Here is a 26393-nt window from a genome sequence, read left to right on the forward strand (position 1 = left end):
GGTCCATTCTGGTCCCTTAGTTCAAAGGCTTAAGAGAGAAAATCTGGTGGGTTAGAGGACAAGTGAATGAACTGACCCTTCCTGGGTGACCACACTGTTGCAGTCAGTGATGGCCAGTAGGTACAAAGTTATGTGGCACATGGGGTGCGCCTTCTACACCAAAGGCAAAGGTATCATGGAAGACAGCTGACACCCTGGCAATGCTGTCTTCTAATTGTAGACATAGGCGAGGCTTCTGTCTTTTCTACTGAGTGTTTATCTGTATGTATGCATAAATATAGCAAAAATATAAGGAGGCGTGGGGGTGAGAAATGATGACCAAGACAGACAGTAGCAGAGAGTGTAAGAACTTAACCAGGAACAAGAAGGACCAATCAGCAAGTGCATCATAAAACAAGAATATTTATTGAGCACTTACTATGTGCTGGATATTATTCTAAACACCAAGATTACGGTGATGAATAAAACAGACAAAAACCCCTGCCCACGTGGTATGGACACTCCAGTGAGAACACAAGAAGTAAACCAAATAATAAGTAAATGTCTGTGCAACAGTGCTGAGTACATCGAGGCTGATAAAGCCGGGAAAGGTGATAGAGATCGGGGACAGCTTCATTGCCAAGGTGGTGTGTGAAGAGAGTGTAGTGTGTGAAGAGAGACTAATGTCATGCAGACATTAGGGATAAAGAGCACTCTGGGAGGGAACACAAGCTCCCTGCCACTCCTGAGGCAGGAGTGGGCCTCTTCTGTTCTGTGCTGCAATAAAAGAAAACCTTGAGAGCTCCCAGCTTGGAGACCCTTAGTTTTCTTTCCTCTCCTCTGGGGCACTAACCCAAGCATGGGCCCTTCTAAGCAAAAGTGCATGTTGCATAGAAGCAGAAGTGGGTTTTGGTGAATGGCTTCTGCCTCAGTGGGGTGGGAAGTTCCCAGAAAAGAAAAGCTGGGCAGACAACACAAGAGGTATTCCCCACATATACCACCACCTCTGAGTACAGAGTAGGCTCTAAGCAACTACGTTCTGGTCTCTGGTCGATTATTCATTTCCTGGAACAGCTGGTTGATCACAAAGACTTTTCAGCAGTTGCCTGTTCACTATAAACTAATGCCTAGACCAGTGATTCTCAACCTTCCCAGGCGGCAACGTCTGGAGACATTTTTGATTGCTGCAATGGGTGTGTGGGGTGGGGTGGTTACTGACAGCTGGTAGAGGCCAGGGATGCTGTTCAACATCCCACAATGTGCAGGATAGCTGCCTACAACCAAGAATTATCCAGCCCAAAATTCAACAGTGCGGACCTTGAGAAGTAATGCTCTAAGTGGAGGCAAGGAACATTTCACTTACCACCTTTTAAATTTATCATTAAAACATTTATCATTCTGGCCTTCCAGAAGTTTATGATCCAAGCAGGCATGATTTACAAGCACACACATCATGTGTGAAACAGCCTACAAAATACAGGGTAAGTCAAGTCATACGGATGATAATAGAGCAAGTAGGGGAGATGGATTTCTGAGAACTAGTAGAAGAAAAGCCTCTTGAAGGATGTAGAAGTTCGTTCTTAACGAAAGCAAATGGGTGAGAGAGGCAGAAAAGAGAAAGAAAGCATACTTTGTGTTGAGAGGGAGGAAAAACATTGAATAGAGAGGTCCAAACCCGCAGCACCTAGAACATTCGGCTGGTTTATCCTCTTCTGGCAACTGTCTGGGACACAAAAAGAGCAGCAACACTTGTGGGTCTTAAGTGCAAGGATTTGTCAACTGCCCGGGAAGTTTCATTCATGCACATCTTCTGAAACCATGTGAATCTCCCAAAATTTTAACTATTCAAGAGGAATCACATAATTTTAAGGCCAGCAAGTGGAGTGAATCATAGACTGGTTGCATCGTTGCCATGTGGAAGAGACACTTGAGCTGATTAAGCAGTAAAGGGACACAGTTTGGTCCACCACCTAAACATGCACATGAAACCTCTTCAAATGAATCATGGCGACTCTCGGCTGCCATTTTTTCGTTTCCTGATGTTATCATGTAAAATTGGTTTTAAAACACCATCTAGTAACAAAGTTAGCTATGCATTTATTAGTTCCAGTGCTGAAAAACACTCCTAGAATCCAATTACTTTGAAAAAGAAATTAGAAATATTAAAAGAAAACACATAAGGCCAAACAACTACTGTGATCTTCATGCTGTTGGTTTGGGAGCATTTCCACAAAAACACATTCCAGATGACACTAAGAAAACAAAATTAACCCAATAAATGGGTAGGTTTGAAAGTCATCAAGCGAAGAAGACAGTGCTGGTCTCCTGACCACAAGATCCTTCCTGTTGACAACACACTCCTAAGCGGGATTGTGGAATCTTGCATCACAAGAATGCAACCCCCTTTTTTATATTAATTCACAGGGGAATTATTGAATTCTGAAAATGTTGAGTTTGCAAAATCTTCAGGAGCATAAAATGCAACCCAATGCCCAGAGAGAGAAACCTGCTGGGTGAATCTAGACGTCGATCAAAAATCCTGGGCAAGATAGTGATACCTGGAAGAAAATCCCCATATTTCCTTGATTATTAAAAATTATTCTTTGAACATTTAAGGGCACGTGATATACAATACTGGGTATGGGTCTCAGAGGTCTCCCCATGACCCCTTTTTTCCATGGAGCAAGAAGCCAAAATAGAGAAAAGCCTCAGCTGCTTTCAGGAGGAAGATACAGATGGTGGCATTTGTCTGATCCATGTGTGACCACAGGGGGCGCTGTTCAGAAGCAGCTTAGTTTTCCGCTCCTAGCCAAAAGGCAGAGACAGGAGTCTGAGGCTGTGGTTGCATGGAAGCCGCGTCTCTTCTGCGAAAGACTTCTGATGATGTCCCTGGTTCCTCCTATTTGGGGGAGATAATATGTAGAACAAGCTGAAGAGAAATTAACACCTCAGGAAATGACAAGCCAGAATCTCTCTAAGGTCCAAAGCTCAGTAAAGAGATCCTAATCTCTGACTCTAGAGCCTTTCCTCCCCCCAACACCATCTATGATGGTCTTTTTATTTATCTGATCTTTTCACAAACATTTACAGGGTGTTTGTTTACTGTGTGCCAAGCAGCATTCGAAGTTCTTAACACATATGGCCTCGCTTTCTTCTCATGAAGAGACAGATACTATAACCATCCTCATCGTACAGATGAAGTCCTGAGGCTCAGAGACACTAAGTGGTTAGAACAGGCTCATGCAGCCTGGAAGTGGTGGAGTTGGGACTTGAACTCAGGCATGTTGGCTCCTTTCAAACAGTGAGGGATCACTAAATGCTACAGAGGGTCAGTGAAGACTGTAAGGTTGAATATCTGCTTTTTGTTGTTCATTTTTACATATTTAATTTTTCAGAGAGAGAGTGTGAGAGCAAGTTGTGGGAGGGGTACAGAGAGAGGGAGAGAGAGAATCTCAAGCAAATTTCATGCCGAGCATGGAGCCCAACGTGGGGCTTGATCTCACAACCCTGAGATCATGACCTGAGCTGAAACCAAGGGTGTGACGCTACACCAGCTGAGCCACTTAGACACCCTGAGTATGTGCTTTTTGGAATGTAAAGTGTTGTCCAAAGATAAGGGGATAGGATTACTGTTTGGAGCCCTGTATATAGTTGGTTCTGATAATGCGGTGTTCACACAAGTAGTGTTGACGTGGTTCAGAGTAGAGCAAAGTGCTTTCATGTACATTGTTTAGTTCCTCAGTCAATCAGACATTTCAATGACGAATGAATCAAGGCCCAGGGAGGTTAACCTACTTGCCCAGCTGGAACCTGAAAGAATCAAGATTCAAACTCAAATCGGGTGAACCCCAGAGTCCATGCAATGGATTCCACTATGCAACATGTTTTTGGAGACCACATGTGTTGGGACAATTCTTTGACACAGTTCAGGTTGACATATCCTTTGGCTGCTGGCGGTTTCAGCCAAGGGGTGAACAAGTGACATATACTGTTAGGACACAGTCAGCAGCCAGTAAACAGAATTGTCCTCGGTCTGAAAGTGCATGTCCCAGGAAGCTGGTCCCAAAAGTTGTTGACAATCTGGAGTGACAAACAACTCTGGTGACAACCAAGGAAAGCTGTCAACTTTCAGAGGAAAACAGACCTGAGTCTGAACCCCGGTACCCAGCTGAGTAGCTTCGGGCCAACCATGTGGACTTTCCCAGGCTGCATCCTCATCTATAAACAAGGATCTTAGACACTCAACAAGTGAGCATCTTTTGTGGGCCAGGCATTGCCCTAGGTAGAAGGAAAATGATAGTAACCACAGCACTAAAACTTACCGGGGGCAGAGACTGACCAAAGGTAAACACTTTCATTTTTTCAGAGTAAGACAGATATCATACAGAGAGGCACATGATGCAGAGAATTAAAATAGAAGGTGATGATAGATAGTGAAAGACTGTCACCGTGGCCACCTTACTAGAAATAAAAGGCCCTCCACCTCATAAGTCCTGATTTCTCTTTGCTGCTCTGTATTTTTCCATAGCCCACATCACTTTGTGAAATACTGTATAATCCATGTTTGGGAGTTTATTGTTGGCCTCCCCCTACCAGAACATCAGTTCTGTGAGGGCAAGGATTTTTGTCAGTGTATCCTCTGCTGTTTCCCCAGCACCTAAAACAGTGTCTGGCACATACTGAATACTCAGTAAATTTTTGTTAAATGAACATTGTTAAATAAATTTAATTTTTTTGATAAATATCATTTGAATATTCATGGGAAGACTGAAGAGAGAGAGGGAGAGGAAGGAAGGGAGGAAGAAGGAGGACAGGAAGGGAAAGGAAAGGAAGGGAAGGGAAGGAAAGGGAAGGGAGGGGAGGGGAGGGAAGGCAAGGCAAGGCAAGGCAAGGGAAGGCAAGGGAAGGGAAAGGAAAAGGAAAAGGAAAAGACAAAAGAAAAGAGTTCCACTGGTTTTGGTTTCAAAAACCAAAACCACCATCATAATGGAGGAAGTAATGCAATTTCTCTTTTCCTTCAGATCAAGAGACCAGGAAACTCCTGGCAGTACAAGAGGTTGGGTTCAGCCAGTACACGGCATTGCAGAGAAGCTGGTCTTACCATTTTGGTTTGGGTCGTAGAGCGCGTTACTTCAAAACTTTCAGTTTCAACCCCTTTCCAGATTCCACTAAACCACTTCTTGTATTCCATTCGCACCTGAGGAATATAGAGGTTTGTGTCACATCAGGAGCTTGCTTAGGGGGATGGGACCCTGAATAGGAGGCTAGAGATACACATGCCAAGCCCCACAACTATCCTCTCACTGGTTTGCTGTATAGTCTTGGACATCCTTTTGTTGATTCATTCTAAAATTCCACTTCCTCGTTGTAGAAAGGGTATTTACTTAATGTGGGGCATCACAAAGTCTCTATAGAGTCTATAGAGTGGTGGTGGTGATGATGATCCTGACAATGACAAGGAGGAGGAAGGTGAAGATGATGGTGGTGATCATGGAAGTGATGATGGTCATGATGATAATGATGACAGTGCAGGTGATGGTGGTGGTGGTGGTGATTATAACAATGGTCATCATTTCTTGAACACTAGCAATCTCAATACACTTTATTATACACAATTTATAGTATCATCCCTAAATAAACCAAATGACAAAGGTTCTTCTCTTACTCCCAATTAAAGGTAAAGAAGCTTACACTGTTGGAAGTAAATGGACTTGTCCAAGGTCATACAGCCAGCATTCAGCACCTCCTCACTCTCACATCAGAGCCCCGATACTAACCACTATGCTGAACCACTCCTTGTGATTGCATAGATTCCTTCCTGAAACCTGCTTAACATGTTTTAAAAAGACATTTTAAATATGTAATCTTCAACATTATTTCACCAAGGCACTTAGTTGTACTTTATTTCTGGGTATGAAGAGTACCAAGCATTTAGAAGGCACTAGAACATGAAAGAGAAATTAATGAAGTATTATGATGTTCTCTTCGCCACCAGCATCTTAACTGATGGTAGTTCTGCTCAATAGCAAAGGGGGAAAAGCCAGGAAAACTGTTTCCAATCTTCTAAGTGGAGTAAAAATAGAATGATGACCCTTACAAGAATTTAAGAATTTAATGTGTGCCAAGGACTGTGCTAGACATTTATTCTTTTACTTCTCAACCCTGTAAGGCAGATATTTCCACGTACACAGGTGAGAAGATTGAACCTCAGAGAGGATAAGAATGCTGGCCGAGGTCACACAGCAACCTACTTAGTGGATAACCTGACATTAGAGCTATAGTCTTTCTGTTTTGGGAATATTATACCCAATTTTCCAGTGCCCCTCCCTAAAGTTAACTTCACTATAAGAGGCTTATGTATCCTCTTTCTGGTGAACTCAGGTATGGCCAAGCAACTTGCTCCACCCAATGAAAGAGAGCTAATTAAGCTACACTTCCCCAGGATTTCCTTTCTCTTTGCCACAAGAAGTTCTAAATAAGGGCTGCCCTTCAACCTGTATCCCAGAGTAAAGACATTGTAGATCAAGCCACAGCTATGTAGTATGAGCAAGAAATAACCATTATTGTTATGAACCATTGAAATTAGGGGGCAGTGGCTATTTGTTACTGCATCAGAGTCTCCCTTACGCTGACTGATACATGCTCTGCTATGGACTGAAATATGTCTTCTCAAAATTCATATGTTAAAGCGCTAACTTCCCAGTATGACTGTATTTGAAGATATGATGATTTTTATAGATTAAATGAGGTCTATACTTATTTTAAGACACTCCTAATTACAAGCTGACAGTAGTTACCATTTACTGGCATTTAAGTGTATCAGTTACAAGCATTGACTCAAGTCCTACATTTTTAGACAATATATTATTTTAATCCTCATTTTACAGAATTTATCCAGATCGCACAGCAAGGAATTAGTGGAGTTGTAATCCACTGGTCTGTCTGACTCTAGAGCCTGACTTTATCCTGCTTTCCAAAATAAAAAAAAAATTGCAACAAATATAAAAAAGGATAAATATCCCCAAGTATATTAAAAACTCACATAAAAAATAAAATCATAAGACCCCAAGGATAATAAGCAAAGGACATAACATTTCACAACAATGGAACTGTAAATGACTAGAAAACATTTGAAAAGATGTCCAACCTTCAAAAATATCAATTCCAGTTTTATGAACACATCCAAAGGCATATCCTGAAATGAAAATAAAAACATATCCTCCAAAATTAAAAAAAAAAAGATTAAATGGGGTCATAATGGTAGAGCCCTGATCCAATAGGATTAGGGTCCTGATAAGAAGAGGCATAAAAGCTCTCTCTCCTTCTCTCTCCCATGTAAGGGTAGAGCAAGAAGGTGTCCATCTGCAAAAAAGAGCAGGTCTCACCAGAACCCAATCGCACAGGCACCCTGAACTCAGATTTCCAGATGCTAATGAAACCCAGAGCACACAGCATACCAAATCATCACCTAAACCCTTTTACCAGAATGAAGGCAACCCCAAATACAAATATACAAGGTCAGAGAAGGGTGAGAATGGGAACAACCATTCAATAAGACTTTGGGAGTTGGCTGGTGAAGACAAAATAATTGATCTTACCTGGCGATTAAGGAGACAGTGTACCACAAAGAGCAAAACACCCTGCAGGACATTGATGATGGTGAATGTGTATGCAATGACTGATCCAATCACCTTCCCGACCTCTTCAACCATAAAAAGGCCAAGGCCCCAAGAACAGCCCAGGATAAATAGCTGAGCAATGGCTTTAAATGTCATGACTCTGAAAAGGAACAGGAGCTATAATAAGTATCATTCGTTACTACGTGCTGGGGACTGTGCTAAATGCTTGGCCCACATTACCTGATTTTAACTTCACATCTACCTCATGTGTTAAGTGACCTATGCAGTCATACGACTCAAAGATGAAGAAGAATCTATGCTTTCAATGGTTGCTTCTGAGAATAATGCTTTCTCCTATTCTTGGAAGTGATTTATCTGCAAGTCTTTTACCTGGATCTATTGGAAAATGTGTGGAAGTGCCTTCTAGAAATTTGTATTGGAAATGTGTTGATGATGCTATCATGACTTCAGAATATAACATGCTGTTGTGTTTCTTCAAATGACAATTGTGTTTTATAAAACAGAATGGGGTTGTTAGTAGCACCTGTCTGGGAGAGCTGACATGTGTGAGTGTGTGAGTGTGTGTGTGTGTGAGTGTGTGTGTGTGTGTGTGTGTGTGTGTGTGTGTACGCATGCACACAGGGGTGTTAGCCTGCCCTCATCCAACCCATGTAGAGGGATGAAGAAATGCCAAGAAGGGTGAGGCCATGACCCTCCAGGATGGAAAACACTAAGGCGAAGAGATGTCAGATTGGTCTGGTAAGTAGATGAGATCAAAGCCAGGGTCTGAAATTGGAAAGATATTCCTTTAAATTTTTTCTACGTGACTCACCAATACAAGGTTTTTGCTACTTTAGGGTAAAATAAGCACTTGCTCTTCTTATCAATGGGGGATGGTAGTCATGCCCACCACATAGATTGGAGTTATGCGCATTCAGTAAACGAATATTGCTAAATTCCAAATATCTACTAAGTTCCTAGTTAATGTTAGTTGTGCTTTTCATTATTTTTAATCATTTAGTTCAGTACAGTAAGAACTGAGCATCTACAGCCAAGGATAATGGAGTTCCCAGAAGTGGGTGGACTCATGGGGTGGGGGAGGGAAGATAATGTTGATACGCTTGGCATGAATTTCATATGAAGAGTGTGCTACACAAAGGAGCCATTCAATGAATATTTGTCGAATGAAGAGATCAAGGAGTACAGTAAGCTACCTGAAAATTATAATTTTTACTTCTAGAAGTTGTACCTCACACACCCTTTATCCAGTACCATGAAATATTACATCAGATTTTTGTATAGGGTTTTCTTTCCCAGGCACAAAGAAAAGTAGTCCCATAGGAAGAATCTGCAGATACCACTGATTTTGGGACCTTCTTACCTGGTGTCCTGAATGGTGGAAACTTCTTTATTGAGGGATGAAAGTTTGCTTCTCAAAATCCACAGAATTTGGATGTAAAACACCAAGTTTATCTGTGGACACAAAATGAAATATTGACTTGGAATTTTATTTTGAGGCCATGCAATGCAACCTAACTTGAGGTGGACCTAAGTATCTTTTCCCAAAAGATACAGGCTTCATAGGATGCTATGCGCATATGCTCTAGTCTTTGATACAGCACATTGTGTGTATGCATACCTGTGGCACTTGGTGCTTGATAAGGGTGACTATATAATGTATCCTTCAAATCAAGACACCTTGAAAGTGAAAGGTTACTATTAGTGTCTATATCAGGACAATGGATGTGATCAGGAAGTTGCAAGCAAAGAGGAGAACATGTCACTCTGTGCGGAGTAGATACTTGCTAAATAATTGTTGAATGAACAAACATGGGATTTTTAGGATACCCAGGAGAGTTATATTATATCAAAGCAACAAGTGAATCATAATGGAGCAAGAGTAAAACATACGAAGACAGTATTTCCAGGAAGAGGAGTTAATCACATTAGGCTCTATTTTCTTACCTTCACTTCATTTCCATCTCTGCAGAAAGACACACTCCATGCTTGGCCAACCCAGGGCAGCCACACCCATAAATAACAATCACTAGTCACTCACCAAGATAATGACTGCCACTGGCCCCATGAAACTCCAGATGAACCCTTTATCGAGCTTAAGCCAGCAGCTGTTGAGAGAAAAGTATATGCATGAGCTGCCTATTTCTCAGAGGGCAGAGAGCTTGAATTCAGACTCCTGTAGCAAGATCAAACCAGCGCTGGGAACCATTTAGTTCAGAACCTAGATTTTAGATACAATCAGACATGGGTTCTCATCTGATAGAAGCTGTATGCTCAAAGCCTCAGTTTTCTCAAGTGTAAAGTGGGGCAGACAGAAGTATTGAAAAGATGAAATGATTACAGTGGCTATATGCCAAGACTTGAAGTCAGGGAGGGTCAGTCCTCTGACTTTGTTTCTCTCATTCAATATTGTGTTAGCTATTCAGGATCTTTTGCTTCTCTATATAAACATTAGAATCAGTTTATCATTACCTACAAAATAATTTTTTGGGATTGTGATTTCAAAAGCATTGAATCTATACATCAAATTGGGAGGAACTGACTGACTTCTTGACAATATTGAATCTTCCTATCCATGAACATGGTCTATCTCTCCATTTATTTGAATCTTCTTTGATTTCTTTCATCAGACTTTTGCCGTTTTCCTCATATAGATCTTGTAGGAAAGATCTAATGAGATAATGTGTATATAGTTTTTGAGTATGGTTCCTGGCAAAGAGGTAAAGCTCAATAAGTAGTACCCCAAAATAATGACTGCTATCAGAAAGAGAGTAAAAGTAGTTATTTAACTGCAGCAAGAAAACCTACCAACATTAACTAAGCATAGTCCATGTACCAAGTACTCTGTTGCTCAGACACTTTATTATGTCATGCCTTATGTTGGCAAAGAGAGTATAAATTATTCTGAACAACGACCTGGCCACGTAAAACTAGTAAATCTAATAATCAATTGCCAACACTCAGTGAGCAGAAAAGCTCCCATGCTTACGTTCTATTCTAAGTGTTACAAAGGATGGCCCAGAAGCCAAACCCAGTCCACCCCTTGTTTCTGTAAATAAAGTTTTATTGAAACATAGCCGTACCCATCCATTTACATGTGGTCTATGAATTGGCCGCTCTCCCACCACAAGGGCAACATTGAGTAATTGCCACAAAGACCATATGGCCCACAGAGACAGAAGCAGTTAACATTTGGCCCTTTATAGAAAGTTTGCCAACCCCTGATCTATGCTACCATGAGATCTCCGGAATCATTCTGGCAGGACATAGGGTTCTGGCTGGAGACAGGACATCTTTTTTTCCTTCAAGAGAGACTCCTTCATCATGTTGTTTTAGCACATGCACGCCTACTCCCTAACTGAAGCTCCATTGCCAAAATACTAACATCTTCAGCTAACTTTGCAGAGCTTTGCAAACGTCTTCAGTGAGGCAGAAATTCCTTTAGTGGGGAATTCTGACTTACTCTCTTTTTAGCTGAGACCATAAGAAAGTTCCTTAGATGCACTCAGACCAAGATGTCCTGTGTATGAGATGCTGACCCCACAGGATCACAGGGAAGATGAGACATAATATGCACTCTCTCTCATGCACAGAGGTCACAGTTGGGCTTTTCCGGCCCTGAATTTCCTAAGTGTACTTTTTTGTCCTGAGTGTCCTGAAGTTGTATTCAAATTTTTATGTGTAAGTACATTTGTCTGAGAGGTACATTTCCCTATTTGGGGAAATAGGCTCAGGATCTCACCAAAAGTCTCAAAAGGATCCTACCCCACACATGCTGAGAACCATTGTTCTAGGAATTCCTGCTTAAAACGGGACTGGTTTTGTGAAGTATAATTCACAAAAGGAAATGGACTGAAATGGACACCACTTCCACCATAAAGGCACACATCATGCTTACTAAGTATGTGATCCATAGTTTTGGTGTCCTACTATTGCAGACACAGCCACAGTGAGAGCTGGAATCCCATAGCCTAAAGGGTACATGAACTTCTTCTTGAATTTGCCTGAACTGTAGTTGGCCACTTTGAGATTCCTAACGGTGAGGAAGAGATGCAGCCCTTCAAGGAGCATCCAGGTGAAGGAGGCCAGGTAGAGGTAGTGCAGCAGCCCTGCAATGATGGAGCACAGCACCTGGAGGGGAGACAAGAGTGAGGAATGTGGTCTGTACCTCGTCATGTCCTTAGCACTTAGCATTTCCTGGATGTTGGCCTGCATTTTTAATTCTAACACCTGTGACTATATGCCTGGGGGCAACACACTTTTGTGGAGCTTTCACCGACCCCATCCTTACCCCACGTGTGGAGCAGGCCAGTAATGCAGAGGAATGAATGCTCTGGGAACAGTCCTCAGATCCGTGACAGACAAGAGTTGGTAGATGAATAGTCCATGTCCCTTGCCCTTTGGGCAGGTGTGATGCTTAATTTTATGTGTCAACTAGACTGAGCTAAGGAATGCCCGGATAACATGAAAACATCATTTCTGGGTGTGTCTGTGAGGGTGTTTCAGGAAGAGATTAGCATTTGAGTCAGGAGACTGAGTAACGATCACCCTCACCAATGAGGCCGGGCATCATCAATCCACCTGAGGGTCTAAAAAAAACTTATATAGAGGAAGGGAGAATTTGCTCACTCTGCTTGAGCTGGGACATCCAGCTCTCAGACATTGGTGGCTGTGGTTCCAATAAACAAAACAGACTGTTGTATAAAACAGATTTTTTTTTTAAACTGAAACAGAGGGTGGGCCAAAATCAGCATCAGCACTACTCTGCCAACCCTGCCCATTTCCTAATGAGGAAACTGGGGCCCAAAAGGTAAAATCTCACCCAAGATCACATAGCTAGGAAAAATTAAAAATGGATTTGAAATCCAAACTGTCTCCAGAGACTATACTTACTCTTAACCCTAGCAGTGTACTGTCTCCCGGGGCGGGGGGGGAGTAGTGCTTTCATAACCTTCTGGCTGTGAGATCATAGTCTTTTAGGGTCAAAAGGGGCTTTGGAAAACATCTAGTTCCAATTCTTCCTGGATATGCTGATGACTGTGATCATAATGGAGACAAAAGCTAAAGTCATTAGTGTAGCAAAGGCACTGTCCACCCAGAATTCAAAACTCCCTCCACCCCTGATTCCAGACTATAGACCTGTCACTAGGATGGGACTTCCCAGGCAGAGACTACATCTCGCTGCTCCCCTTGCTGTCAGGTGGGACCACTTTACTGACTTATAGCCAGTAGAACGTGAAGGGACATGATGCGCACCACTTTCTAAGATGGCCCATATAAACTTTCCTTTTGGGACTCTGCCATGTTCTTATTTCAGTTAATGAAAATAGAAAGGACTCTTGGATGACCTCAAAAGCTGTGCATACAAGACAGAAGGGCTTCCATCAGCCTGAGGTTGGAGGATAGACACCCTTCAAACCTATTTGTCCACCCTCTACTGATGCAGAAGGGGGAAATTAGCCACTCTTGTGCTTAGTCGATGATATTTTGGAGTTTATTTGTTATAGGAATTATTGTTACCTTACCTAATGCCATCAGTCTGACTCTCAGTAAGCTTGCTAAATGACTTCTCAAAAAGTACAGGTTTTTTTTTAAATGTTTTTTTATTATATTATGTTAGTCACCATACAGTACATCCCTGGTTTCCGATGTAAAGCTCGATGCTTCATTAGTTGCGTATAACACCCAGTGCACCATGCAACATGTGCCCTCCTCACTACCCATCACCAGCCCATCCCATTCCCCCACCCCCACCCCTGAAGCCCTCAGTTTGTTTCTCAGAGTCCATAGTCTCTCATGCTTCATTCCCCCCCATATATACTTATTATATATAGTCTGATTACCCCCCTTTCTTTATCCCTTTCTTCCCCTACCGATCATCCTAGTTCTTATGTTCCATAGATGAGAGAAATCATATGACAGTTGTCTTTCTCTGCTTGACTTATTTCACTTAGCATTATCTCCTCCAGTGCCGTCCATGTTGTAGCAAATGTTGAGAACTCGTTCTTTCTGATAGCTGAGTAATATTCCATTGTATATATGGACCACAACTTCTTAATCCATTCATCTGTTGAAGGGCATCTTGGTTCTTTCCACGATTTGGCTATTGTGGACAACGCTGCTATGAACATTGGGGTGCATATGGCCCTTCTCTTCACTACGTCTGTATCTTTGGGGTAAATACCCAGTAGTGCAATTGCTGGATCATAGGGTAGCTCAATCTCTAACTTTTTAAGGGACCTCCACACTGTTCTCCTGAGTGGCTGCACCAACTTGTATTCCCACCAACAATGTAGGAGGGATCCCCTTTCTCCACATCCTCTCCAGCAATTGTTGTTTCTTGCCTTGTCTATTTTTGCCATTCTAACTGGCGTAAGGTGGTATCTTAGTGTGGTTTTGATTTGAATTTCCCTGATGGCTAATGATTTTGAACATTTTTTCATGTGTCTGGAATTAACTTAACTAGAGACGTAAAGGATCTATATTCTAGAAACTATAAATCACTCTTGAAAGACATTGAGGAAGACACAAAAAGATGGAAAAATATTCCATGCTCATGGATCGGAAGAATTAACATAGTTAAAACGTCCATGCTACCCAGAGCGATCTACACTTTCAATGCTATCCCGATCAAAATACCGATGACATTTTTCAAAGAACTGGAACAAATAGTCCTTAAATTTGTATGGAAACAGAAAAGGCCCTGAATCTCCAAGGAACTGTTGAAAAGGAAAAACAATGCTGGGGGCATCACAATGCCGGATTTTGAGCTGTACTACAAAGCTGTGATCACAAAGACAGCGTGGTACTGGCACAAAAACAGACACATAGACCGATGGAACAGAAGAGAGAACCCAGAAATGGACCCTCGGCTCTTTGGGCAACTAATCTTTGATAAAGCAGGAAAAAACATCCGGTGGAAAAAAGACAGTCTCTTCAATAAATGGTGCTGGGAAAATTGGACAGCTACATGCAAAAGAATGAAGCTTGACCACTCTCTCACACCATACACAAAGATAAACTCCAAATGGACGAAAGACCTTGATGTGAGAGAGGAATCCATCAAAATCCTAGAGGAGAACACAGGCAGCAACCTCTACGACATCGGCCAAAGCAACCTTTTTCATGACACAGCTCCAAAGGCAAGAGAAACGAAAGTACAGGTTTTATTCAGAGTTACAGCTGAGGAGAGTTGAAATGGAAACTTGCTTTTTCCCCCTAACACCATCACTTCTGACTCTATTTTTTAATTTTTTTATTTGTTTAAAAAGATTTTAAGTTAAATTTAATTTACTTAATATATAGTGCATTATTAGTTTCAGGGGTAGAATTTGGTGATTCATCAGTTGCATATAACACCCAGTGCTCATTACATCAAGTGCCCTCCTTAATGCCCATCACCCAATTACCCCGTTCCCCCACCCACCTCCCCTCCATTAACCCTCAATTTGTTTCCTATAGTTAAGAGTCTCTTGGGGTGCTGAGTGGCTCAGTTGATTGAGCAATCAACTCTTGGTTTCAGCTCAGGTCATGATGTCAGGATTGTGGGATCAAACCCCGAGTTGGAGGGAGTTGGCTTGGGATTCTCTCTCACCCTTTCCTTTTGCCCCTCCCCCTGCTTGCTCTCTCTCTCTCAATATCTCTCTCTCTCAAAATAAACAAATAAATCTTTAAAACAAATCTGTGATTACCAAGACGGCATGATACTAGCACAAAAACAGATCAATGGAACAGAATAGATAGCCAGAAATGGACCCTCAACTCCATGGTCAACTAATCTTTGACAAATCAGGAAAGAATATCCAATGGAAAAAAGACAGTCTCTTCAGAAAATTGGACAACTACATACAGAAGGATGAAACCAGACCATTCTCTTACACCATACACAAAGATAAACTCAAAATGGATGAAAGACTCAATGTGAGACAGGAATCCATCAAAATCCTAGAGGAGAACATAGGCAGTAACCTCTTTGACATCAGCCACAGCAACTTCTTTCAAGACACATCTCCAAAGGCAAGGGAAACAAAAGCAAAAATGAACTTTTGGGACTTCATCGAGATAAAATCTTCTGCACAGCCAAGGAAATAGTCAACAAAACTAAGAGGCAACCCATGGAATGGGAGAAGATATTTGCAAATGAAACTACAGATAAAAGGTTGGTATCCAAGATCTATACACTTCTCAAACTCAACACCCAAAAAACAAATAATCCAGTCAAAAAATGGGCAGAAGACATGAACAGACAGACACTTCTCCAAAGAAGACACACAAATGGCCAACAGACACATGAAAAAAAGTGCTCAACATCACTAGTCATCAGGGAAATACAAATCAAAACCACAATGAGGTGCCACCTTACACCAGTTAGAATGGCAAAAATTAACAAGGCAGGAAACAAATGTTGTCAAGGATGTGGAGAAAGGGGAACCCTCTTACGCTGTTTGTGGGAATGGAAGCTGGTACAGCCACTTTGGAAAAGAGTATGGAGGTTCTTCAAAAAGTTAAAAATAGAGCTACCGTATGGCCCAGCAATTGCACTACTAGGTATTTTTTTATAATAATTTTTTATTATGTTATGTTAGTCACCATACAGTACATCCCAAGTTTTGATGTAAAGTTCCATGATTCATTACTTGATTTGATTATTTGTTTCACGTGTATTGGGTTTGAGAAATTCTTTGAAGATCTTAGATACAATGTCCACAATAGCCACACTGTGGAAGAGGCCAAGATGCCCTTCAACAGATGAATGGATAAAGAAGATGTGGTAAATATATACAATGGAATATTAGCCATCAGAAGGGATGAACACCCACCATTCGCACTGACATAGATGGAACTGGAGGAGATTATGCTAAGTGAAAAAAGTCAAGCAGAGAAAGACAATTATCATATGGTTTCACTCATATGTGGAACATAAGGAATAGCATGGAAGACCACACGGGAAGGGAGGGAAAACTGAAGGAGGGGAAATCAGAGGGGGAGATAAACCATGAGAAACTATGGACTCTGAGAAACAAACTGAGGTTTTAGAGGGGAGGGGTGTAGGGGGATGGGGTAGCCAGATGATGGGTATTAAGGAGGGCATGTGTTGTGATGAGCACTGGGTGTTATACGCAACTACATCATTGAACACTACATCAAAAACTAATGATATACTATATGGTGGCTAACTGAACATAATAAAAATGTGATGGCTTAAAAAAATAAATAGAATAAATTAAAAATAAAAAAGTGTCACTTATGGTTTGTCTCCCCCTGTTTTTATCTTATTTTATTTTTCCTTCCCTTCCCCTATGTTCATCTGTTTTATTTCCTAAATTCCACATATGAGTGAAATCATATTGTATTTGTCTTTCTCTGACTGACTTATTACGCTTAGCAAAATACCCTCTAGTTCCATCCATGTTGTTACCATTACTGCTGACTCTTGCCTTCTCCCCATCCTTCCCCAAGACAAGATGGCTAGATTTGATTATGACAACAAGGTGATTTGGTTAAATCACCTACCTTGGGCTCTGTCTGGTCAATGCCCGTGAGGAAGAGCAGGTGGGCCAGGAAGAGGCAGATGGAGAGCTGCAGGTGGAGGGAGGTGCTGGTGTTCTGGATGGGTTGGCACAGGAGGAAGGTGAGGGCTGCCAGGAGGAGGCACAGCAGAGAGAGGCTCAACCCCACATATGTGATCATGGTCAGCACAGGATCCACCTATGAGCCGCCAAGTGAAGAATCCATTATAGTTTCCAGTTCTGCATTTATGTTTCTGATGGAGAGTCTGATGGGCTTCCCAGTTCAGTCCCTTAAACAACTGACTTAACCTCTCTGAGATTTGATGTTCTCATCTTCGAAATGAGTGCACTAATAGCACTCACCACACAAGGCTATTGAAAAACCAAAACTACTAGCCTGGTGCTGTCCAAAAGAAATATGTGAGCCACATGTGGAATTTAAAATTTTCTAGTAGCCATATCTTTTTAAATCAGGTCAAGTTAATTTAATAGTATACATTCAAAATATTATCAGTCCAAAGTATTGAATATAATATAACCAATATGACAAAACTGCAATCAGTTCAAATTACAATCAATGTAAAACAATTATTAATGAGCTATTTTATATTGTTTTCATATTAATCCTTTGAAATCTAGGGTGTATTTTATCCTTACGACACATCTGAATTCAGATGCTTTTATTGTCAATGATAAAAGTGAAATGAAGTCCTACCAATGAAGTTGTATTTAATGGAAAAATAATTCACACTGCTTCTTAATTTAAATAAATTAAAATTAAATAAAATTAAAAAGTTGGTTCTCAGCCACACTAGCCACATTTCAAGTACCCAATAGCCAGATGTGGCTGGTGATCTTATTGGACAACATAGCTCTCCAAAGTCATCTCCACGAAGGCTGGGATTTCTTTATCTGTTTTGTTCTCTGTTGTATCCTCAATGCCTAGAACAGCATCTGGCATATAGCAGGCAGTCATATGCAAATTTGTTAAATGAATAAAATGAGGCTATGCATTTAAATGTGTAACATAATGATTGTCATACAGTAAATGTTCAATAATTGAGAGCTTAAAAGAAATAGGGGAAGAAGTTAGGTAAATTTCTTTAAATCTGGCCTATCCTAGATGTAGTTGGGACCTGGGAACTTCAAGGACCTATACTTTTTCATTGGTGACAGTCAGTTGCCTTCTTTCCCATCTGACCAGTTATAACTGTCTCTCGCAGAGTAACAGATGTTCGATTCCAGATCATCTTAGACCCCACCACTGTAGGGGCTGACAACCCAACTTTCCAATGTTTGGGGGCTTTCTCTGCTAGCTTGAGCTTACTCTGCCCATGCCCATGGACATGCCAGAATCAATAACCCCTCCCCCCTGGATGCAGTTTTCGACCAACGCCTGAGAGGATGTGGTGTATACATAGCCTAGCTCTCTTGCAGTTCAGTTAGGATGACTCAGGTGCATCTCCTACGCTGACTCCCAGAGTACCCTAGAGGGAATTAAGTTCCAGATGCCCAAAGTGGTGAGTGGCTTGATAATGCTCTCTGCATTAGCTTCTGTTTTTTCTTGTTTCAGTTCCCAGCCCCTTACTGGTGCTTCCTGGAATTACCTCTCAAGTAAACTACTTCCACTTGACTCCTTATCTCAGAGTCTTTTTCTAAGACATGGAGAGTTTCTTGAACACAATCAGATACCAGGAGTGGACTGTGAATCTTGGTACCTTGGGAACAAGGGCCATGAGGACAGCAAAGCTGGAAAGGTGGAAGCACTTGCATTCGGTGTGTGAATCGTTGCTGCCCACATGATAGCAGCCGTCTGTTGACCAGGTGCCCCCCTCCTCTGATCCTTCCCAGTAGACACAGAAATATTTTGTTCTTGCACCACCAGGCTGAAAAGAGAATAGGATGAAAGTGGGGGCTCTTTCTGGTTTTATTATCTCAATTTTATAGGTTAGTCATGGATGCATTGCATTGGAAACTGGAATGGGAAAATCCCATTATCTAGAACACTTGTGGGGAAGAGTTTCATATGACCACACCTGCTGTGGAGTTTATTCTTTCTTTATTCTGCCCTTCTCTGGTCATCTCAGAGCCTCAGGGATTGAGCCTTATGAACTGCTTTACCCAGGCTCCTTGTCATTGGGACAACCGATGAGAGGAACTGGTGAGAAGTCCTTAGATGAGAAGAGGAGGAAGTCAGGTGTTTCTTCCAGATGCTTCTTCTCCTTCAGGATATCTCCATCTCCAGCAGGGCAACCTTCTTTCATGTCTCCAGCTGTCACTGGGCTCAACAATGCTCATCACTCCAATGCCTTTTTAGGCTTAAATGTGATAATAGCTTCCCTTGGTGGCAGTCTCTGTGTGCCTCAACATTTCTTATTGGTTCTGTTAACTCTGAATGAGTAGAGTTGGATTCAGTTTCTTGGCAGGACCCTCATAACACATCCTTTTGAGGTAATGCACAGAGAACCAGCTCTGGATTTTGCTCACCTGAATATGTTGGAAGGTCAGGAACACAGGTTCAGACAGAGATACTTTTTTCTTCGTACTAATGGCTCCACTCACGACACGAGAGTTCAGTTTCACTTCCTGTGTCCCTCTTCCATCATTAAAAAAGGATCCATTCAGAATATCGCAAAGAAACTGGTAAGTGATAAGTGCAACTGCACTTCTTTCTGAGAAAACAGAAGAGAAGTCACTTTAGAAGGCATCTGTATTATGGGAAATCAGTATGCTAGTATCTTGTGTGAGAGTCATAGGGCAAACCTTACGTATAGTCAAAATCGCCCTTGGAAATTCCTTATGTTGCTCCATCAATACATTATATGTGGTTTGGGGTGCAACATTTTGTATATGTAATACATACTATAATGTCCCACACATTATAGTGGAAATATGTATGCAAAATATCCATTAATGTATTGTAAAAATATATACAAGCCCTTAGAGCCATGAGGCAAGATGTTTGTCCTCAAAAAAGCAGGTGGAACTCAGGTGGAAAGAGGAAACCACACATTCCCATCCTTCATCTCAAGCTCACTCTGGGGTGTCTAATTTAGAAAGGTATGCAGGATGACACATTCTTTTAATTCATTCTCTCATTCTCCTTCCCTCTCTCTGTCTTTCTTTGTTTCTCTCCCTTCCATCCTTGTTCCCTCCCCTTTTCACACAAGATTAATTTAATTCACAGAAGGTAAATTCACATTAGATGCATGTAGGATGATATAATATTTCTTAAACTGCAGTTATTCATGGGCCACCATCCCAGTTTTAGCCAAAGCCACTATCTGCCTATATTATTATTTACTCCATTTAAAAAACCAACTCATTTGCAGATCTTTTCCCTCGCCCTTCTCTATCTGACAGCTCACAATAAGGAGTGAAGAGTAATCAGTAACTGGGAATTTTCTGGAGAAAATACAGCAGGTATTTCACTCTCACCAGAGAATTAGGTCTTTCTCTTTGAGATATTTTTCATGTACTCTTTCATTAATGTTTATTCACTCTTTCATCAAATAATAAATAGTGTGTGCCAGGCAGTGTTCTAGGCATTGCAATACAAAAGTAAAAAAAACAGGCTAAGTTCTTGCCATCAGAGAGCTGATATTATAGTGGGAGAGATGGACAACAAACAAATTAAGAAAAAATGCATAGTGTACGTGCTGTGCAGAAATTTAAATGAGATGGTGGAATAAAGCAGGGGCAAACTATGGCCTGAGAATCAAATCCAGCCCACCACCTGTTTTTGTACATAAAGTTTTATTGGTGCACAGTCATGCCCCTTCATTTACATATCATCTATGGTCCCCACTACAATGGTAGAGCTGAGTAGTTATAACAAGCAAGGCAAGGAAAACAAAAGCAAAAATAAACTATTGGGACTTCTTCAAAATAAAAAGCTTCCTCACAGTGAAGGAAACAATCAACAAAACTAAAAAGCAACATTTGGAATGGGAGAAGATATTTGCAAATGACATATCTGATAAAGGGTTAGTTTTATAAAGAAGTTATAAAACTCAACATCCAGAAAACAAATAATCCAGTTGAAAAATGGGCAGAAGACATAAATAGACATTTTTCCAAAGAAGACATACAGATGACTAACAGACACATGAAAAGATGTTCAGCATCACTCATCATCAGGGAAATACAAATCAAAACGATGATGAGATACCACCTCACACCTGTCAGAATGGCTAAAATTAATAACACAAGAAACAACAAATTTTGGCAAGGATGCGGACAAAGGGGAACCCTCTTACACTGTTGGTGGAAATGCAAACTGGTGCAGTCACTGTGGAAAACAGTATGGCAGTTCCTCAAAAAGTTAAAAATAGAGCTTCCCTATGATCCAGCAATTACACTACTATGTATTTACCCAAAGGATATAAAAATACTGATTTGAAGGTATACACACACCCCGATGTTTATCAACATTATCCAAACTATGGAAAGAGCCCAAATGTCCACCAACCGATGAACGGATAAAGATGTAAGATGTGGCGTGTGTGTATATCTGTATCTATATCTCTATCTCTATCTATCTATATCTATATCTACATCTATATCTATCCATATCTATTTAGCTACCCATGTATCTATCTATAATGGAATATTACTTAGCCATAAAAGAGAATGCAATGACATGGATGGAGCTACAGTGTATTATGCTAAATGAAATAAGTCTGTCAGGGAGAGACAAATACCATATGATTTCACTCCCATGTGGAATTTAAGAAACAAAACAGATGAACATAGGGAAAAAAAGAAAACAGAGGGGCAAACCATAAAACAGACTCTTAACTATAAAGAACAAACTGAGGGTTCCTGGAGGGGAGGTGGGTGGAGGGATGGGTTAAATGAGTGGTAGGTATTAAGTAGGGAACTTGTGATGAGCATTGGGTGTTCTATGCAAGTGATGAATCACTAAATTCTATATCTGAAACTAATATTACACTGTATGTTAACTAACTGGAATTTAAATAAGAACTTGAGAAAAAAATTACTATCTGGTCCTTTCATAGAAAAAGCTTGCCAATTCATAGGACAGAGGAAGGCTAGGGATATTTTAAATAGGGCGATCGTAAAACACTTCTCAAGGGAAAGAGTGTTCAAGGCAACAATCATCTGCTGCTTTCAAGTGCTGCCTTTTCAGACCATCACATGGAAACAGAGCATGAATCAGCCTGTCCCTTTTAAGGAAGCATGCCAAGGGATCCCTGTTTGAACCTCAGCGTGTCACAAAGTACCCACTAACTGTGTCCCCCAAATTGCCTGGCTAGTGGTCACCATGTAGAGTCCCCCCTGCCTTGAAGGCTTTGTAAGTTGGCCGAATCACCTAGAAATGAGACAACAGTGCCTAGGATTTACAGGTCAGGAGAATCCATCTTAAACACAGTACCTTCTATGGTTCCTTTGAAAGCATCAGTACAGTCGATATCCATAGTGTTATTTCCAGCTTCCAGAACAGTCTTCTCACTTGTCTCATTGCACCTCTTGATTTCATAGACTGGAAACATTAAGAAAGTGAGTCCTGCTTTGCTCACTTCTTGTGTATAAGAAATCTGTTGAAGAACTTTCCTCTTTGAAAGTCCCCCTACTGGTGATTTCCTTTTCTGCATGCAAGGTAGACCAGATGGCATTCCCTTCCACATCTCTGGCTGATGGAGATGAGATGGTCAAAATGGTCTAAGCAGTATCCATTGGTCACATCAACCCAGGAGAAGAGAGGGGATGGCCATGCTTCCTGGAGCTGAAACCAGGGTGGGCAAGCTCAGCCTTTACATATAATATTTAAAGATCAAAAAATTTTAAATAATGTATACTGGAGTACCTGGTGAGGGGATAACTTAAGTTTTTGAGCACGAGAAGCTAAACAGTTAAAAGTTTTCCAAGGAAAGTCACCTGGGAGCAGTTCTGCATTTGGGGAGAACCCCTTGAATGAATTCTCCATGTCACATAAATGTATAAACACAAGGTCTGACAAAAGATCATCCTCATAAAGTGTTTTGGTCATAAGGAAAGTGCTCTATGTTTCTTACCTATACCAAGTGTAGAATTCTCATGCTTTCCTGGAGAAGCTAAATCCTCAGTCCATATGATCACTTCTATTTTTTGAAATATTTGGGTAGCCATTTTTGCAATGTGTTCTTTGCTTCCATTGTTTCTCAAAATTTCCTTTCAAAGAAATAAAGCTAATTAGGTAGGTTCTTCCTGAAATTTGAGAAAGCAGGAATATACTTGTCTGTCATTGGGTGAGCCCAGAAGGCAATAACATTGATTAAGGTGTAGGCTCTGCACTTTCAACCTGATATGTATCTTCTCATTGACCACACACAGCCCTCTGAAGGGCATATCATTCACTACATTGTATTTATGGGAATATGAGGGCCTAAAGGATGAGGTGTCTGGAACCCATGAAGAGTGCCTTACAGAGGAGGACAGAAGATGGGAAATGGTGACAGGGGTGGAGTGAAGCTCTAGATTTCTGGTGCTGGTCTTTGAACAACAGCTGAGGCACTAAAGACCTTTCCCACCTTTTCTCAATGTCTATTGAAATTTGAGACCAGATAATGTGGGAGGCTGTCCTCGGGCATAATCAAATATTTAGCAGCATCCTCGGTCTCTACTCACTAGATGCCAGTGACACCCTAGTTGTGACAACCAAAAAATGTCCCAAGACATTGCCAGATGTCCCCTGGGAGAAAGGACAAATCATTCCTGCATGAGAGCTGGTGTGTCCTAAAAGGCAGAGGGAGCCATGGTAGTTATTTGAGCAGGAGAATAACATGGCAAGACTGGTCTGCTGTCTCCCAGACCTAGGCTTCACTTCACTCACCTGAATGTTCCCTGAGAATGGTGTCTCCTCACCGGCACCCTCTGGGAAAGAAAAGTAGCCATTGAGTGGAATGTGGGAGGTAACATGCCTGGCCCATAGCCCTTTCCAATCACTCTTGGGTTGGGTCTTTCCCTGATACTTCCCATCCTTGCCCAAGTCCCCTCCAAGAAGTCCCAAATGTCTTCTACAGTAAAAATTTAAAAGGGGATTAGGGTGGGGCCTCCAGTTCAATAATTCAGTCAATAGTATTTATTGCACACCTACTAAAAGCCAGGAACAATACTAAACCTTATGAAAGTAAGTTGACAAAGAAATAAAGGGTATTCCCTTGTGGAGTTTTCAGTCTGGTGGGAGAGCCACTAGGTAAATAATGACAAATAAATGATTAAATGATTGCAAGGGTCCAGCATGTTCTTAATATATAGGACAAGATACCTTGGGAGCACAAGGAGAAGCCCTAGAATATGGAAGGTGTAGAGGAGGCTTCCTGAAGGAATAGGTGTTAATTGGGTTAATAATACAGAAGCAGGGGCTCCTGGGTGGCTCAGCCATTAAGCGTTGGCCTTCGGCTCAGGTCATGATCCCGGAGTCCTGGGATCGAGCCCCGCATCAGGCTCCCTGCTCAGCGGGAAGCCTGCTTCTCCCTCTCATACTCCCCCTTGCTTGTGTTTCCTCTCTCGCTGTCTCTCTGTCAAATAAATAAAATCTTTAAAAAATAATAATAATACAAAAGCAGTAATAATACCTGCAGTTGTCTACACAACATGACATAAAAAGTGCCTTAATACACACTATCTCATGTAAAGAAACACAGAAGATTCTAGAACGGGGTTATGTAACTTAATAGCTAATATTTATTGAGCCTTCCGAGGTGCCTGGCACTGTACTGAATATTTTACACAGCTTAATAATCAAAATGGGTAGGTGAGGTGTATGAGATTCCTAAGGCTGCTATAGCAAACTACAACAAACTGGGTTGCTTTGAAACAATAGACATTTATTTTCTCATGGTTCTGGAGGCTAAAAGTCCAAAATCAAGGTTATTGGCAGGGCCACCCTCCCTCTGAAGGCTCTAAGGAAGATCCTTCTTTGCTTCTCTGAGCTTCTGGTGGTTGTAGGCAATCTTTGGTGTCCCTTGGCTGGTGGCAGCAGAACCCCAGCCTCTTCGTCAGTCCTTGCATGTCCCTCTGTATATGTGTGTGTGTGTCCCTAAACCCAACTCCCCTCTTCTTAAAAGGACACTAATCATATTGGATTGAGGGCCTACCCTCATCTGGTATGACCTCCTCTTGATCTTAGTAGCTCTGCAAAGACTTTCTTACCAAATAAGATCGTATTCCCAGGTTCCAGATCGATGTGAATTTGGGGAGACTCTGTTCCACCCAGTCCATGAGGTAAGTAGGTTTCTGAAGTGACTCTCAGTGTCCCTGCCACTTGGAACCCTCCTCCCCCTGACTGGACCCAGTGACTCACTGCTAATGAATAGAACACAACAAAAGTGATAGGATGTCACTGCCGAGACTGGGTTTTAAAAGACTACAACTTCTATATGTTTTTCACACCCTTTTTCTGGCTATTCTCGTGTGCTCGCTACAACAGAGCAAGCTGGAGAGGCTGACATATCTAAGAATTGAGGGTAGCCTCTCACCAACCACCAGAGAGGAACTGAGGCCTTCAGTCCAGTAGCTTTGAAAGAACTGAGTCCTGCCAGCAACCACGTGAGCGAGCTTGGAAGCAGACCCACCCAACACTTTGACTGAAGCTGTGAGAAACCCTGGAGCAGAGGATGCAGGGAAGTTACACCTAGATTCCTGACCTACAGAGACTGAGACAATATTGTTGTTTTAAGCCACTACCATTAGGGTAATTCGTTATGCAGCAATACGTAACTCACACGGTAGATGCTATTATTATTCCCACTTACAGGTGAGGCATATAGAAGCTGGGTCATTACCCAAAAGTCAGCGGATAAGTTGTAGAGCCAGAAGTTAAGTCCAATCTACTGAACTCAAAACATGGAATTATACTAGGAGTGAGCAAATAGGTAAACGTGCTGTGGTCTTTGGGAGCCAGGTTCTCAGTGTCACAGAAGCAGCCACAAATAAGGACAGAAGGAAGGTAAGAAGGAGCCCTGGTGTTGGATGGGAATCTGAGGTAGCAGTGTGAACTCATAGGGTTTAGTATATAGACAGATAAATAGATGTAGAAACTGAATTTAAAGTGAGAGAGGGAGAAACAAGTCGGGAAGTCCAGCAGAAAATCTGAGATGTCATTTTGGAAGCCCGGGAATGAAACCCAGACAGGAGGCCTACTCTTGCAAGGCAGCCACATAAAGACAGTGATTGGTGCTGGGGGCTTGGGTGGTGCCTTCTGGGAAATAGATTACCGGGGACAATAGTAGGATGCAGGACAAGGGCCTGGACAGATCTTTGC

General features: G+C 41.6%; 1 protein-coding gene across 1 annotated transcript in view; it reads right to left on the reverse strand.

Annotated features, from left to right (window-relative positions):
• Positions 1-389: 389 nt before the first annotated feature.
• The window catches only part of LOC123777649 (putative adhesion G protein-coupled receptor E4P), a 43021-nt gene continuing 17017 nt past the window's right edge, over positions 390-26393 (reverse strand). The window contains exons 6-17 of the mRNA XM_045774420.2: positions 23961-24001; positions 23164-23299; positions 22524-22631; positions 19613-19797; positions 18844-19011; positions 17130-17324; positions 11515-11747; positions 9658-9724; positions 8980-9071; positions 7578-7758; positions 5081-5176; positions 390-2878 (exon numbers count right to left, since the gene is read on the reverse strand). Of these exons, the coding sequence (XP_045630376.2) occupies positions 2771-2878; positions 5081-5176; positions 7578-7758; positions 8980-9071; positions 9658-9724; positions 11515-11747; positions 17130-17324; positions 18844-19011; positions 19613-19797; positions 22524-22631; positions 23164-23299; positions 23961-24001 (1610 nt within the window). The 3' untranslated portion in view covers positions 390-2770. The remainder of the gene's footprint in view (positions 2879-5080; positions 5177-7577; positions 7759-8979; positions 9072-9657; positions 9725-11514; positions 11748-17129; positions 17325-18843; positions 19012-19612; positions 19798-22523; positions 22632-23163; positions 23300-23960; positions 24002-26393) is intronic.

The sequence above is a fragment of the Ursus americanus genome, chromosome 14 (assembly GCF_024610735.1).
Source record: "Ursus americanus isolate L20-20 chromosome 14, mUrsAme1.1.p, whole genome shotgun sequence".
In the NCBI taxonomy this organism is placed as follows: domain Eukaryota; kingdom Metazoa; phylum Chordata; class Mammalia; order Carnivora; family Ursidae; genus Ursus; species Ursus americanus.